General features: G+C 29.5%; 2 protein-coding genes across 3 annotated transcripts in view; one reads left to right on the forward strand and one right to left on the reverse strand.

Moving 5' to 3' along the window:
• The window catches only part of LOC107162913 (uncharacterized), a 76,297-nt gene that overhangs the window by 30,164 nt on the left and 31,659 nt on the right, over positions 1–14,474 (reverse strand). For both annotated transcript variants that reach the window (XM_015510074.2, XM_015510073.2), the window contains exon 2: positions 9,774–9,858. The gene's annotated coding sequence lies outside the window, so the exon portion shown is untranslated. The remainder of the gene's footprint in view (positions 1–9,773; positions 9,859–14,474) is intronic.
• Positions 2,332–5,486, forward strand: LOC149058416 (uncharacterized). Its single transcript, XM_089219235.1, has 2 exons — positions 2,332–2,584; positions 4,566–5,486. Exons 1-2 carry the CDS (start codon positions 2,452–2,454, stop codon positions 5,390–5,392), a joined length of 960 nt encoding a protein of 319 aa, XP_089075361.1. The 5' UTR covers positions 2,332–2,451; the 3' UTR covers positions 5,393–5,486.

Consider the following 14,474-nt stretch of genomic DNA (forward strand, 5'->3'; position numbering starts at 1 on the left):
ATTGTGGTGGTTAAAAGTATGTGAAAATTAAAAATGCATATCGGAATTTCATATAATATATTTGCATGTACACGTATATATATATATATATATATATATTTATAGTAGCAATTGCATTAAACAGTGCATGATGTAGAACAAAATCGCCTATTAGCATCGCGCTATTGCAGTGAATATGTGTACGCGTATAATAAGTAACTCGTATATTATTATGAATATTTATTAGCGTTAAATTGTTCGTGACCCATAAAACTGAATAATATCGTTGGAACACGTGCGTTGTGTATTATAATAGTATATATAATTTGTATAATGTATAATATTATATTTATGTATAGCACACCGCGATATTATAATGCGGTTTGTGATTATCTTGCGCCCCTGTGTTTCGGATTCGGTCGGTTATCCGAATCTTGTTTGTATTGTATATATATATAAATAAAATATATGTGTATATATAGGTATTATAGAAGTACCTTCGAGTAGATCGCGGTGGAAAACGCAGCATCAGCCGCTTATAGAGCAACAGGATTTAAGTATCCAGTACCTATGTCCTATACATATGGTCCGAGTTTTGAATAGTTCACATCGGTGGAGAACCGTACAAAGATGATAACTGGGTATGTGTCATATACATTATGCAACGATAATGTGTGATGAAAATTATATACGTTGTTAGGCTAAGTGAGCATCTCGTACATTCAGACGAGTTTGTGAGAACTACGACGTGAAGAGGCAAGACGACTTTTTAAAAATAACAATAATTAAAGCAGTAATAAAATAGGAAAATGCGATAATGTAAGCCTATATATCTATTATACTCTTATGGCATCGGTCGGTTGTATTAATTGATGTGTGTATTAGAGCCTAGAAGGAGCACATGAAGACGTTACAGATGACTACTGATGTGTATATGACCTGTGTACTGTGTATAACATGTAAGTTTTTAAGACACACAAGTGTCACTAATAGCCAAAACTAAACGATTATATTATTAGCGGCCAAGAGGAGGAAGTAAAAAATATTTTTCAATATTTTTTACATAATGTGATTTGGTATTTATTTAATAATAAATATTAACAATGGATTCTATTATAATTTTTTTTTTTTTGTAAGGAGAACCCGCGGCAACATAGGCCATTGGGTGTGGGGTGGTACGGTAGGGATTATTTGTGTATGTTTGTTTGTAGGTTTTTAATTGGGTAGGGTTGTAACACGTGTTTGTGTAAGTGTGGCAAGGATATGTTGCTAAAAATCCCGGGTGGTCACCCATCCGGGAGCTAGCAACTGCGGCCGGTACGTACGCTCAGTGCGTTTCCGCAGATTGAGCGTACGACCGCGCCTCACCAAGCCACTCTATTATAATTATAACCAGTTATAGGGCTCGAATTTCAAAATATTTGCATATTTTTTTTTAAATATTTTACTCGATGCTTTCCAAGCTACAAATGTGCTTCAAGTATTCCATGTAAAAATTACATTTTTTTTTGGGGGGGGGGGGATTATTTCATTTTACGGATCTTATACATTTTAAAGTATTTATGAGGTTTTTAATGAATTTTTAAAATGTATTATGATATTTTTGACCTATTTTTCGATTTGAATTTATTAAAGTATAAATATAGAACTACATAATATAAACCATTTGGACTATTTAACACCTGGTAATCTGGTTTTAAATAATTATTATACAAGGCTGAAGATTATTTTAGTGTTGCACCAACCAATTGCCCGATTTTATTGTATACAATTTTTATGGTAGTGTTACAGTTTAGTAAAATATAGTACGTAGTGCAATAAAATTTAATTTATACAATTTATTTTTGATATTTTTAAAGCATCTAAATCTGAACCCTAATAATAGCGATCACATTAAGTGAAACTCTATAAAACTCTGTTTAAAATTATGTAATTATCGATTATATATATGTATATACTTTGCTACTTAGCTACCTTAATGTTTTCGTAGCAGTATAATTAGAGAATAAAAAAAAAACAATCGTTATTGGCAAACCTAAATAAAAGTTAAGTTTTTATCACAACGAATCATCCCTTAAATAATATAACGGAAAAATATAGTCTTGGGTGTGATTAAAAATTTCAAGTATCAGAATTTGAATTAATTCTTAATCATGGGAGTGATCGGTAACCGATTTCATACATTGTGAATCACTCTGTATTCACTATTATAAGGCCGGGCGCACATTGAGACGCAGGCGACGCAGCGCAGCGTAGGGCAGTGCAGCGTAGTTTTCTGTAATCTATTAGTTAGAACTTATTAGCGCATATTGGGAGGCAGGGCAGGGCAGAGCAGTGCTGTGCCTATGTTGGCCTGCGTCACGTAGTGTTCGCGACACAGATTACTGCACACGTGCCACGAGCTTTGGCTATTACGATATTTATTTAACTAATTAAACTTGTTAATTAAGTCATCATTTTTTAAAAATTACGATGGAAGAAACTTTAATTGAAGCCGTCAGACATTACAGTGTCTTATTTGACACTAGTCATGCTGACTATATGAAGGGCAAGTTGAAAAACGAAATATGGGAAAAGATTGCCAGTGAACTTAAATTAAGTAATGGTAAGTACCTAGTATTCAATTGATTTAGATTACCTAAAATAATATTTATATTACTATTATAATTAATATTTTTTCATTACTAATATCACTAAAATCAAACAAATTTACTGATATATATTAATCAGTCAATATTTTTTATGAAAACTCGTAGGTATTTTTTTTATTCATTTAACATGCTATAATGTTCGACGTATAAATTGTAATATAGATATGAAATATGAATATTTGTCTAGACGATGAAAAGTGTTCGGTGTACTATTGAAATCTATAAATGTCGACAAACTTATCAAGTACAGATAAGATATTTTACAAAAACTCACTTATGTGATTTGATTTTATCTAATTTTAAACATTATCTTGGTTTAATTATAATTTGATTAGCAGGCGCACACAATTTAAAATAGGAAATTCACTTTCGTCGCATGGTTATACATTATAGTATTATACATACTTATGTCCTATATACATCATATTATACATCAACAATATTTGTCACAAATTTCTGTATGACTATACTACATTTCTTTTTTTTTTTTTTGATTGTGAATGATGATTTTAATTTATTTTACAACTGATTTGTGAATACCAAATTATTATATATTAGGTAATAACTAATAATAATGAACTTAATAAACAGTAATTACAAGTAAAGATTTACGTATTTATTTTTCATAGAAATGTAAAGTTTATAATATTGTGGAAAATTAATTTATACCTAGTAGAACATTATAATAATAAAAAAAAAAAATTACAAACAAATAAAATAGTTTTTATAGAGTGTATATTATATCAACATTTTTACAAATAAAAGTAGTTAGTATTTACCCCTAGAAACACTATCCGATTGCCATGGTACGCTTCCCACTGTGTTAAAATAATCTGTGTACTTTTGTCTTACACAAAAAGCATTTGATCCACTTCTAGTGTTGTTGTTGGTTAATGGCAGTAATTGATTTTCCGGCATTTCATTTTCACTACTATCGCCTTGCATATTATTTAAAATTATTGTTTCATTTCTTAAGAAATTGTGTAATACACAAGCTGCTTTTACAACATTATCAACACTTTCAATTTTAGTTTCAAAAGGTCTTCTAAACACTCGGAATCGTGATGCCAAGATTCCAAAAGTGCATTCAACAGTTTGCCGTGCTCGAGAAAGTCTATAATTAAAAACTTTATTTTGAAAATTGTTTGTTACACTTCTATTTGGATAAGGTCGCATAATATTTTCACTTAGTGGAAACGCTTCATCTGCTACAAAAGCATAGGGTAATATTTGGTCATAATCGGTTAAAGCTGCTGGTGGTGGAAGTCTTAAAGTTTGTTTATTAAGTTTTTTTGCTAAAGCACCACTCGAAAATATATTTGCATCACTGAATCTTCCCATAGAACCTATATCAATACTAATAAATTTGTAGTGAGCGTCAACTATTGCCATTAAAACCACGGAAAATGTTTGTTTATAATTATAAAATGAAGTTCCGCTTTTGGGTGGTTTTTTAATCACAATGTGTTTGCCATCTAGAGCGCCAATGCAGTGTGGAAACTGCCATATCTTTTCAAAATCATTTGCGATCAATTTCCACATTTCCATTGTGGGTTCTGGTAAATATATTGGTTGCATGTTGTTCCATATAGCAGTGGCCACTTCATTTATTATCTTTGAGACAGTTCGATCCCCCATTCTATAACTATATGCTATACTTTTGTAACTATCTCCTGAAGCTAAATACCTGTAACCAACAGGGAAAACAGTTTTTTTAATAAAATTATTTTTACATTTTACTACTATTAATCAAAGAGATGTGAAATTTGCAGTTAAACAATTTCGGTTAACTACTTTAAATACAAGTACAACAATACATTATCAAGTGTTAAATTTGAATCCAATGATATAATATAATCATTGTATAAAAAAAACGATTTTGAGTGAAAACGGTCGGTCAGTCGCTCCGCTCAGAATATTTTATTGTTTTTACAGGTGAAACAGTGAAAACCATGTGGACCAAACTGAGGAACTGCCACAGAGATGCTCTACGAAGGCAAAAAAAAATGTTTAAAAGTGGAGCTGGAGCTGAGACAGTTAAACAGTGGAAATTCCAGAAACAAATGGAGTTTTTGTTGCCATACATGGAGAACAGAAAGCGAAGTGCCAATATAGTTGACAGTGATGATGAACAATCTGACAATGCAGACACTGAAGTTAGTCAAATTTTAGAGACACAGCAGACGCCAATCTTGGAGAATAATTATGAACTGGAAGAAGATAATGAAGTGCGCAGCAACAAGGAACGAGAAGATTCTGTTGAAAAATTAAAAGATACTCCTTCGTCAGCTGGAAGGAAATTTACTTTCAAAGAACCACAGAAAAAAATGAAAAAAAATGATATAGGCACCTTAATTCAACAGTCTATAGCGAATCGCGAACAACGAGCCAAAGAAAGATCTATTGAACGCCAAAAATTGGTAGACCTCAAAACTCCAAATGATCCGCTTTACCATTTCTTTATGTCCATGTACCAAACTACTTATAAAATGCCACCAGCGTCTCAACTTACTATAAAAAATAAATTATTTGAAGTTGTTTCGCAAGTAGAGTCTGATCTTTTGAATTCTCAACAAAATAATGCTTTTCAAGAACTTCACTCACAACAGATACAACAAAATATCTACAGTCAACCTCAGTCTTTTTCTACGTGGTCATACGGAGAAAGTTCATGTGCAAGTACTTCTCGCGACAGTTCAGTTTCTGAAAATGTTGAGAACCAAGATGATATTGTTCATTATATAAATACTTATACAGAATAATTTTTTTTAATTTTATTACATCAAGTTATTGTTTCTAGTTATCTAATATTATAATATTAAGTATTGACTTATACAGAATAATTTTTTTAATTTACTTCAGAAGATTAATAAATATGATTTACCATATTAATATAACATAAAATCATTAACTAAAGGATCGTGTTTTTATTTTGGGTTCTTTACTTTGTTGTTAAAATAAAATTTACAAAATTGCAATGCTTAGGCCTTATTGTATAGTAATAATGTAATTATTGTTTATTATAATTTTATTGTTAAAACTTCAAATTCATTTTAAAAAACTTACCTTAAAAAGACTGCCAGTTTTTCTTCGGGTTCAATCGGCTTTTGAGCATTACATCCAAATGAATAAATAGTATCTCGTATTAAATGAAGAACTTCATTAAATTGATTTCGGTCCAGGCGAAAGTAGTTCAAAAATTGTTTGTCAGAAAATTCCGACGACAAATTGAATTCACCGTGACTTTGTCTTTTTTTCATAAAATTACTTTTCCACCTTTTTTTTTGTTTAGTTAACGAATATAACAAAATAAGTTCATCAAATTCGTCATCAGAATCTGATTCAGAACTTAAATTTATTAAATTTTCGGCCATCATACTATCGCTCACGCTCATGCTCGTGACTGATATTAGGCGGTGAAACGTCAGAACTGCATAGTAATATGCGCTCACTTAGGTAGCCCAGTTTTTCCTACCCTGCGTCGCCCTACACTGTGCTGCGTCGCCTGCGTCTCAATATGCGCCCGGCCTAAACCTGAAATTCATGATCGTCGTTGTATTTCAGATAGTAATATATACTATAATATGGGTACAACAAAATATTTTTATGACTGTCCGTTATCTAAAAAACGAATCCCTACAATACGCACGAATAAAAGTCATAAGCCCACCAGCATGGCTAAAGACGTTGGATGCACGCGAGGTCGTGACTCTGAGTGCTCTTATAATTACATATCATAACATAATCGTTCAGGTTATGATGTATTAGTATCCAACAACGATTCAAACAGCGGGAGTTATGATTAATATCGATTATGAGTATATAATATGTTATATATGTATAAAAAAAACACATACCTACTCGTGAATAAAATATAAATGGTGGGGACTTTAAACTTCTTTTCCTATCCTTAAAAAAGTACACCGTATTATACTGATCATTCAGAAAGATAATAATGTATTGATATTATGTTAAATCAAAAATAATGACACTATTGATATTAAAACCAACATTTTATAATTTTTTTACAGTGCCTAGTTTTATTTTTATTTTTATTTTTTTTAATATAGATATTTTGACCTTATGAGTATATAGCAGTAAAAAAAAGATAATTTTTATTGGTACCTACCTATATCGTAAAATAATAAAAATTAAAAAAAAAAATGTTTTGTAATACTCGTGATTATATTTGATATCCATTAATATTTAAGACTGATTCCTTTTAATTTACAAACGCAAGGTCTTATTGGTGTGTTTTGTTTTTTTAAAGGGCACAATTATTATACTTATTATATATTATACTCATATTTTATTATTTTATTATCTCGTTGGCTAAGATATAAAGTTAATAAAAGTGTTTATTATGCGTATATTTAATATTGAATGAATTCGAACAAGCTATAATTATAATGTTATAAAGTTGGTCGATTTATAATGTGTGAGTTATATCAAATAATTAGTACTTTTAAAATACTTACATAAATACACAATAATAAATCATGCAAAATTTAAGAAATAAAAATAATATTTGAGTAGTTTAGGAAAAACCTTGTAAGTAATAACTTATAACTACTATCATAAACGTATCGAAATTATTTCTTGAAACTCGATTAAATGTATTCAATTTAAAATTTTGTTTTTAATTGTTTTAATTTCTTTATAAATCAATAAATACTAAATTCATAGATTAAAATCCCTTTTTTATGTTTTAAATTAAAAAATTATTCACGAGTTACCCATCTAAATGCAAACCATTATAATATTCAAAATGAAAAATATTTTTTACTATATTTACTTAAATGTGGATTACTTAGGTTTTAGTGGCGGGTTACCCTACAGGCAAAGTAATCAGGTGATTGGAGCGGCAAATTTGTCGGGGCAGCAAATTTGCCACACTTAAAAAAAAATGTATTTATAAAATTATATTATAATTTATGAATATTAGTCATTACTCATTAGGTTATTAACTCATTGAATACTGAAATGGTTTCGGTGAACGCGATCAACTTAAATTTTTATTATTAGCAAAACTATGTTTTTCCCGGGAACGGTGTATTTAAATACATTATCGTGATGGCCGATACGGCGATACAACGTTGCATGTTTTTGTTAATTAATAATTTATTTACGCAATGTATTTCTTTATGTATTTTGTTCTTTAAAAAAAAAGTTGAAAATGAAACGACGGCAAATGTCCTGCTTGTAGGCGGCAAATTGCTTAATCCGCCACTGTTAGGTTTACAGGTTTACAGCGAACTGATGTACATAAAAGGTATTTTCAGTTAAAGAATCAGTTATAAGTTCACAATTTATTTTATAGTCGATTGCATAAATATTATGTTCGCATACCTAATTGTTATACCATAAAAAGCTAATTAAAAAAAAAAAGTTAACAACTTATATTTTCACCAATACAACGCCATGAAACCACTTAAGTTCCACCAATGGATGATTTCTTGACTCAAAACTCCTAATTATATTGATCGTAAAATTATTTACCGAATATGTAATATATTAGGTATATTATTATATAGATAAAATATAATGTTAATAAAAAATGAATTTCAGCAGCCAATGTATACACCAAGGCTGAACTAAGTTGGTATTATATACATAAATTTGTTTATTATTTAATTAAGTTTTTTTAAAAATACTTTTTCAGTAATTTTTTTATTTAACCAAGTGTGAATATATTATTATTAATAATATTTTTTATACTGATTTTTAAAGATACATTCAGAGATTAATGCTTACACAATTTAATTATGTATACTGAACTATTATGATGTTATTTATATTCATTGAAGGTTTCATTAATTGGTTAATTACTGTTAATATTTTTACGAGTTTAATCTTACGAGTAAATAAGTTCTAAAAAAATACATATTGTTTTAAACTAATTTCTTTCGAAAAAATACTTATGTTATCTTTAGTTAAACTCCATTATCACCTCTCAGAGGACTGCGATTAGTTAACTGATTTCAGGCAGTTATTTATAGCTAAGGTGAGTAACAAGAGGTTTAGTAGTCGTAATAGTTTGATATGTTCTCACAGTATATAGATCTGTATATACATAAAAATATATATTATTTTTACTTATTTTAATTTAAGAATTCAACCTAAATCAAATTTTTACTTAACTCAACAAAAAAGAATATTTATTGTTATCTACCTATAATCTATATGTATATACTCAACTTAATATAAGAAGAAGAAAAGTTTTGAGGAAATTAGAAAGTAGCACAATTTCAGTAGCCGGAAGTAATGTGAAGAGTAAATTTTACTTGTAAAATAATTGCATATTAATTGCTTGCTTAATTCATGGGATTTTTAAATTGTTTCAAAATTAATTGATGTAAAATTTTAGCAGAGGAAGCGTCTATAAACAGTAGAAACTTATGTAACAAAAAATATCTCTTATTCTTAAGTATAATTTCGTTTCAAATAAATTTTAGTGTATAGTGTTAATTTAACTTATTGGTATATGATTATTAATTAATCTTGTAAATGCAAAAAATGATCAATGACAACGGATTTGTGCTTCATACCGAGCTTTAATTTACTAACGATCAAACAGGCATTTATAACCTTATATTTATCAAGGTACATATAATATTTATCATTTTACAATAATTAAGAAACAAATATGAGATATTTTTTGCACCCTACGTATTTTACAGTTGATATTGTGCAGGCCGAAATAATGGTGAAAATAATACAAAAATAATAATAAAACTAAACTATGAGTATATATAGTATTATACACTAAAAACTGATCATTTTACTCAGCCGGTTTTACTAGAGTACGCTTGCGGATAATAAGTCCGCAAAAAAAGAGCTTTGTCTGCCCAGCCATCTTTTCACTTGATATGCATAATATACATGTGAGCTGGTAAAGGTAGGTTTTATAATATATCATATTATTTTACACGCAATGACAGGTAAAACGCAGTGCCAATTTTAGACACCTGTATCACACCGTGAATTAAAAATATAATATTTAATATTATTATTAATATTGGTAAGCGACCAGTTTTTTATTTATTTTTTTTTTTTTAAATAAATTATTCGGTATTATATTGCATTATTCGATACCTATATGGTGGGGTGAAAAACTTTGTGTGTCAAATTCTGACCGCTTACCTGCAGCAAATATGTATATGATGGCTGACAGTCACGTTGATTAAACGTTTTTACGCCTGACGATTTGTTCCACATGACCGGTGAGCTGAAAATAAAAAACAAAATTATTATAATGTAATACAATTTTTTTTTTGTTTTTTTTTTACGTTATTATTCCTTACGAATGTATAATATATACACACACACACACACATTATATTATAATATGATATATAGTGTAGACTTCGCATAGATTTCGTCATAATACGACTGTAGAACAATATATATAATAGGTAGCCAGATTGTATACATTGTGCGTACAATGTACATAGATGTTGTATAGTATAAACAAGTGTAGATAAAATATTATGTCAAAAAGAATAAACTCCTAATATTTGATAGCCTGTATGAAATCCGTAAAAATCTTAAAAGTCGATGAAAATTCGTAGAAATAGTATACAATGTACTTTATTATATTATTAATTTAGGCCTACGGGGATGTATTCAGATAGGGAGAAGAGGTACACTATTTAATTTTTTCTAAATGTTGAACTCAGTATGAGTTGTATAACTATAAATCATATTATGTCAGTGATATTTTCCCCTTCAAATTTAATGTGTAACGGAATATGATAATAATAATATCATTTATCATCATTTACAAACAGCATTAAGAGGAAAGAAGACGTCGCACGACATTGCAAATTTTTTACAGTTTAAAAAAGGTCATAGCTTGCTTAAAACTATAATATCAATAAAATCCTACACGGGGGACTTGGTATAATAATCTTACTTTTAAATCGTTTCATTCTTATATTAAAACTAACGCCATACTATTGAAACTGGTAAGTTGCTACGTCGTACGTGTGTAAGACAGAGACAACATACGTGGGTGTGACTTCCCCTTAATACCTATGCCTCAAGCAAACGCATTGAAAATATTATATTCCGTCATAAAACGACTTTTAAATTTACCTACAGCCTTTATGAGTATCATGCAAAACCAGTCCCATGCTGAGAAAGGTGAATATTAATCTCGGTGGGTAATGGCTATATAGGCTTCATCCGAGGATGCAAAAACCAATATAAAATCTTCAATAATATTTTAAAATCTAGAAGTACGACAGTAATTTTCGTCACGGCGTAACCTGCAAAGCCTTAGTTTTTCTTTCGCGAACGACGACTCCTATACGGTTGTATAACTACCCAAGTCATCAATGACTTTTTAATATTATATTAATAATAACGATTATTATTATTATTATTACCTATTCAACAGCTGCTGCAATATAGCTATAAAGTGTTAGATCGTTTCGCCAAAAACGTTTCTGTCGCGAGCGCGACATGCGATTCATTACAATACGTATATAATATTATTATACTACACGTCTACACGTATATTATATTATAAATGTAGGTATAGCATCATAATATAGGACTTTCTAGGAATTCGCCGGTCGCATATTATAATAAATCTCACCACGACTCCGATAAAAATCGACATGCGTTTATTATGTGCACGCGTCCGTTTTCGACTTGGGTCATGGAGGCCATCGAAATCTAAACACGCGTAAATGCCAAACGCGTACCTACATATATATATATTACTATTATTACTATAACGCCGAGTAGGCACTTCCGTCAGGCTCGTTGCAACTCCGGCACCAAGCAGCTAATAATATGATGCGTATATATATATATATATATATATATATACCATTAATATATTATTATATACATAAAGGTATACCTGTTATATATAAAAGTATAATGCATATGATTAATGGTTTTTAATATTTTTCCTCATCGCCGCGTACATCTATATCGCGTACTTACATAATATTTATTTTGCGAAATCCGCTTGTACCCCGCTATAATACGCATCACTCCAAAATATTAAGCACCTACTTAAGTTTGATATTATATTATTATATTCCAAATATAACGCTATACATATTTTTTAATATGTTATTGTTATGCAGATCCGCTCAATCGGTCCATGTCTCTATACGTGTTTAGGGGTGTTTTAATTTTCTACGATGTATATTATGAATGTAGTTCATCCATCAAGTGCATTGCTATGCATATACATGTCATATGCACGACTCGCAGGAGACTATAAATATTATATTACAATATGTAGGTCAAACGCTCATAATCTGCAGACTTGCACGTACGCGTATATATAATATATAATTTAGTTGGCCGGCTTGTTATTATATGATTTTGGAGTAGTCACATGCACATGCACACCATTGCGGAGCACAGACGGTATGAAAAAAATACAAAAAAAAACGTCATTCGCGTGGAGCTGTATTCCGGGTGACAGGCGCGGAATTTTTTAGTAACGTTATACGCACTCGGTCGTGTTTTACAATGTACATAGTACATACTATATGGCATTATAAAATATTATATTTATATGGTATTTACTAAATGTAAAAAACCTAACTCGCAATATAGTTATACGCCCCGAGTTCTATGCAGCTGCCTGGAGGCGAATAACTATTTATGTGCTTTAACAAAACAATTTTTTTCATACATATAAATATGGACTAGAGCTATCTGGTATATCTATAATATCAATCTTACATAGTTTATATATATAACACAATATATTATATGATTTCGAGGCTAGTGAAACTCGGTTTAGTGAATAAGAAATTATGTTAAAATTATACGTCATAAATATATTATGAGTCGGTGTTTCGGTTTTTTATTATATATATAAATAGGTATTTAACATAGCTGCGCCGGTATCGTAGATTATAATATATTTCAAACGAAAAGTGAATTTATATTTTCGATCAAGCTTTAAAATAGTAGTTGATTGACAGGATGCTGGTCTTATCTTTGGAAATTATTAAACAAATTGTTGACTCGATCTATGGATTTTTCAACGGTACTGCCCCGGTCGACCCACTCATTTCAATCGTTTCCTAGACAGTACCACCACTACTACCATAGCTACTAATACTATACTACTTCTACAATAGTCTTTTGGTACTATTACTATACTATTGCTGCTACTATAGGTAGGTATAGCCGTATAGGTATATATCCACATGTTCGGAACGGCACTCACATTCCAATATAAAAAATAATAACCGAATTGGTTCCGGGCCAAAGACGTATTGGTCTTTGTGTTGTGTTTATTTATATATCCTATTTAAGATTAAAGTAAATATTTAATGTTTACAATGTTAATAACTTAATTAAAAATACAATAAAAAAGATTTTAAAATCTATTGAAAACTAGAAAAGTATGTACCAGTTACGATTGTAAAACTGAAAATAAATACGACCACTTTTTCAGTTCCGAATACTATTGAATTTGGGCATGTTAATGATCTATAACTGACAATATAACCACTATTTAATTTACTAGGAAAGCTTGAACCATATAATGGAGTTCTATTATAAATATATTGTCTACAAAATATTCTTACCACGTGATAAATCAAGTGTGTTATAAATGTTTAAGTGAAAATAATTTCTGTTTAAATGGACCATAAAAAACTACCTATCCAATTAAAATTTTAATTTGAAATTATACTATTATATTACTTTCAAACATTAACGTCACTAAAGGATTATACATACTAAATTAATAAAAATTGATGGTTTCGTCATAATTAATAATATTCAATTTGTTCTCTTCATGTATTATAGTTAATACCGCGGAGTGTATTAAAATAAATCATTATAATATATTATTATCATTAGGTCAGCTCATTGAGCCAACGCCCGAATGGTCGAAATTATAGATAGACGATGCGTGGTTCAATGATAATATACAGAATAAACATACGCAGCTATATACATAATTTAAATTCGAAGTTTCTAGAAGAAAAAAAATTAGCATGTTAGAGATCTATGATGGATTATGATTACATCGAAGAAGATTCAATTTAATTTTAACAACTAATGTTAAATATATGTAAATTTCCATGATTTGAATCATTTATATTTAATATTTAATTTGTTTATCGTATGATTCACACACTATTTTATAGACTAAAAATATTTGCCATTGTGTTGACCTACATAACATTAGTTTCTGCAACTGCAGAAAACATTGTCCAGCATCATGTCTGAATGATTATACCATTATTTGAATTTGTTTAAATATTTGAACGTAGTTTGAAACAGAATTAATTAAAAAACATATTCGATTGTAATATATTATTTAATAAAATAAAAATATAATTTTATCAGAACACTATCAGTAAACAAAATTGAATTGTAAAAAAATATTGATGGTTGAGCGAAAATTGCGAAGCTTTAATAATAGTGTGATATCGTTTTCAAAACGCTCAAAGGATGTAACCAATTAAAAAAATGTTTTTATTATGACGGACACGAGAGTTGTAACGGTACCTATACCGTCATGTGGATATTATAAAGTCATTATATTTTTTTGTTTTAATTAAAAGCGAGGAATACCCGAATACGAACACAGCGTCGAGATTGGTAAAGTTAATAGGTTTGTTTTTAGTAGGTATACTGAGTTCCAAAGGAGAAATCGTATACTATAAATACAGCATGCGGAAGAATTAAAACAAAACCGGTAAAACAAAAACGCGTGTTGAGGAATTATAACGACAAATCTGAGTTAATTCGTCATGGTGGATAATAAATTATATTCACATATTTATCTGTATATTTGTAGAAAAAAAAAATGACTAATAATAACTGTTTGACATTGAACAAATAATGATA

Source organism: Diuraphis noxia, unplaced genomic scaffold (assembly GCF_037042655.1).
Source record: "Diuraphis noxia isolate RWA-SAM2 unplaced genomic scaffold, SU_Dnox_SAM2 contig0002, whole genome shotgun sequence".
NCBI classification, from domain to species: Eukaryota; Metazoa; Arthropoda; class Insecta; order Hemiptera; family Aphididae; genus Diuraphis; species Diuraphis noxia.

Coding starts and splice junctions, on each gene's coding strand:
- LOC149058416 (XM_089219235.1), top strand. CDS start 2,452: ATGGAAGAAACTTTAATTGAAGCCGTCAGACATTACAGTGTCTTATTT. Junction 2,585..4,565: donor TGAACTTAAATTAAGTAATG/GTAAGTACCTAG, acceptor TTGTTTTTACAG/GTGAAACAGTGAAAACCATG.